Consider the following 1,408-nt stretch of genomic DNA (forward strand, 5'->3'; position numbering starts at 1 on the left):
TCCGCACACACCGCACACACACACAACACACACCGCGCACGACACACCGCACACACCGCACAACGCACACACGTCAGGCTTTACGATTGCTTTGTCGTTCGCGTTTGGGGCGGAACCGTTTTGGCGCGGTAGAGCCACTTCCAGGTGCGGTCCTTGGGCTTGACCCAGCTCTCGGCCCTGGCCCGGAACGCCCGCCGGTTCTCCTCCGTCTTCCTCTTCTTCTCCCGCCGCTTCAGCGCCTCCCGGTCCCACACCTCGATCTTCTCCTCCGCCTCCGCTTCCACCTCACCCGTGCGCCCCACCTCCTTCCTGTTTGCACGGTCACCAACTCTATCATTAGCCGTGCGTCGTGTGTGCCGTGTGTGTCGTGTGTGTCGTGTGTCGTGTGTGTCGTGTGTGTCGTGTGTCGTGTGTGTCGTGTGTGTGTGTCGTGCCGTGAGCATGTGCGGTGGTGTGTGCGTGTGCGCAGGAAGGAGTGAGGCGCCTGTACCACAGGAGAGGCTCGTCGACGAGGCCGAAGGGCTGGTGTGTGTACTGGTAATCGGTGGGTGCTGGTGAATCGGGGGTGGTGGCGGCGGCGGCGGCGGCGGCGGTAGGAGCGGGCGTGGGGGCGGTGGGCGGTGGGGCGAGGACGGGGTCGGGGTGGTCCGCGAGGATACGCCGGACCTGGGTCTCCCACACCTCCTCGTCGTCGACCAGGCTGCGCCACTGCCCGCACACTACATTCCATTTACCAAAATATTTTTTTAGTTAATTTAATTTTGGATTTTATTTGTTGGCATAAAATAATAAATAAAAAAAAAGTTGAGGGGGTGAAGGTACCCAAGGCCACCGTGTTCAACAGAATCTTACCATCTATGAAGCTAAAGATGCGCAACCAGATCTGTGGAGCAATAAATGTAATTATTGGTTATATAAGCTGGGCTTTGCTGGGCTGGAAAGGAAACGCGATCAAGTCCTTGACGCACTTCGAAGGGCAAGACGTCCGCCACGCTCTCCATCTCCTGTTAAAGTTCCGGTCGGTCTGGTTGCGCCCGGTAGCACACCACCTTTTTTCGGTGAGCCACTTTCTTCTTATGAATAAAATAAAATTAACATATTAAAAACTCATGATTTTATGCCACCACGTGCCTCACAAACCACACCACCTGCAGCCCACACCGACCCCCCACTGCTCCTCAGGCGAGGACGGTGCGAATGACATCGCTGAGGGCGAGCACGCCGACGGGCTTCTCGTTCTCGTCAGTCACCCACAATCTGTGCACCTTGGCCTCCACCAGCTTGTTGATCGCCATGTCCAACTGTACACGACACACACACGACACACACCGTCAATTCGGCACATCGTCATCGACAGGGGTGGGCGGGAGGGGACAGCCGGACCTTTTCGCGGGAGAGCAGCGAATGT

The 1,408-nt window shown here is 57.3% G+C and overlaps 1 protein-coding gene across 1 annotated transcript; it reads right to left on the reverse strand.

Moving 5' to 3' along the window:
* Window positions 1-80: 80 nt before the first annotated feature.
* ACA1_354090 (uncharacterized protein) lies at window positions 81-1,001 on the reverse strand (the record flags this gene model as incomplete). Its single annotated transcript, XM_004332956.1, has 3 exons — window positions 81-309; window positions 491-708; window positions 969-1,001. 3 exons carry the CDS (start codon window positions 999-1,001, stop codon window positions 81-83), a joined length of 480 nt encoding a protein of 159 aa, XP_004333004.1.
* Between the last annotated feature and the right edge of the window lie 407 nt (window positions 1,002-1,408).

This window comes from Acanthamoeba castellanii (genome assembly GCF_000313135.1).
Source record: "Acanthamoeba castellanii str. Neff unplaced genomic scaffold scf7180000084718, whole genome shotgun sequence".
Taxonomy (NCBI): Eukaryota; Discosea; order Longamoebia; family Acanthamoebidae; genus Acanthamoeba; species Acanthamoeba castellanii.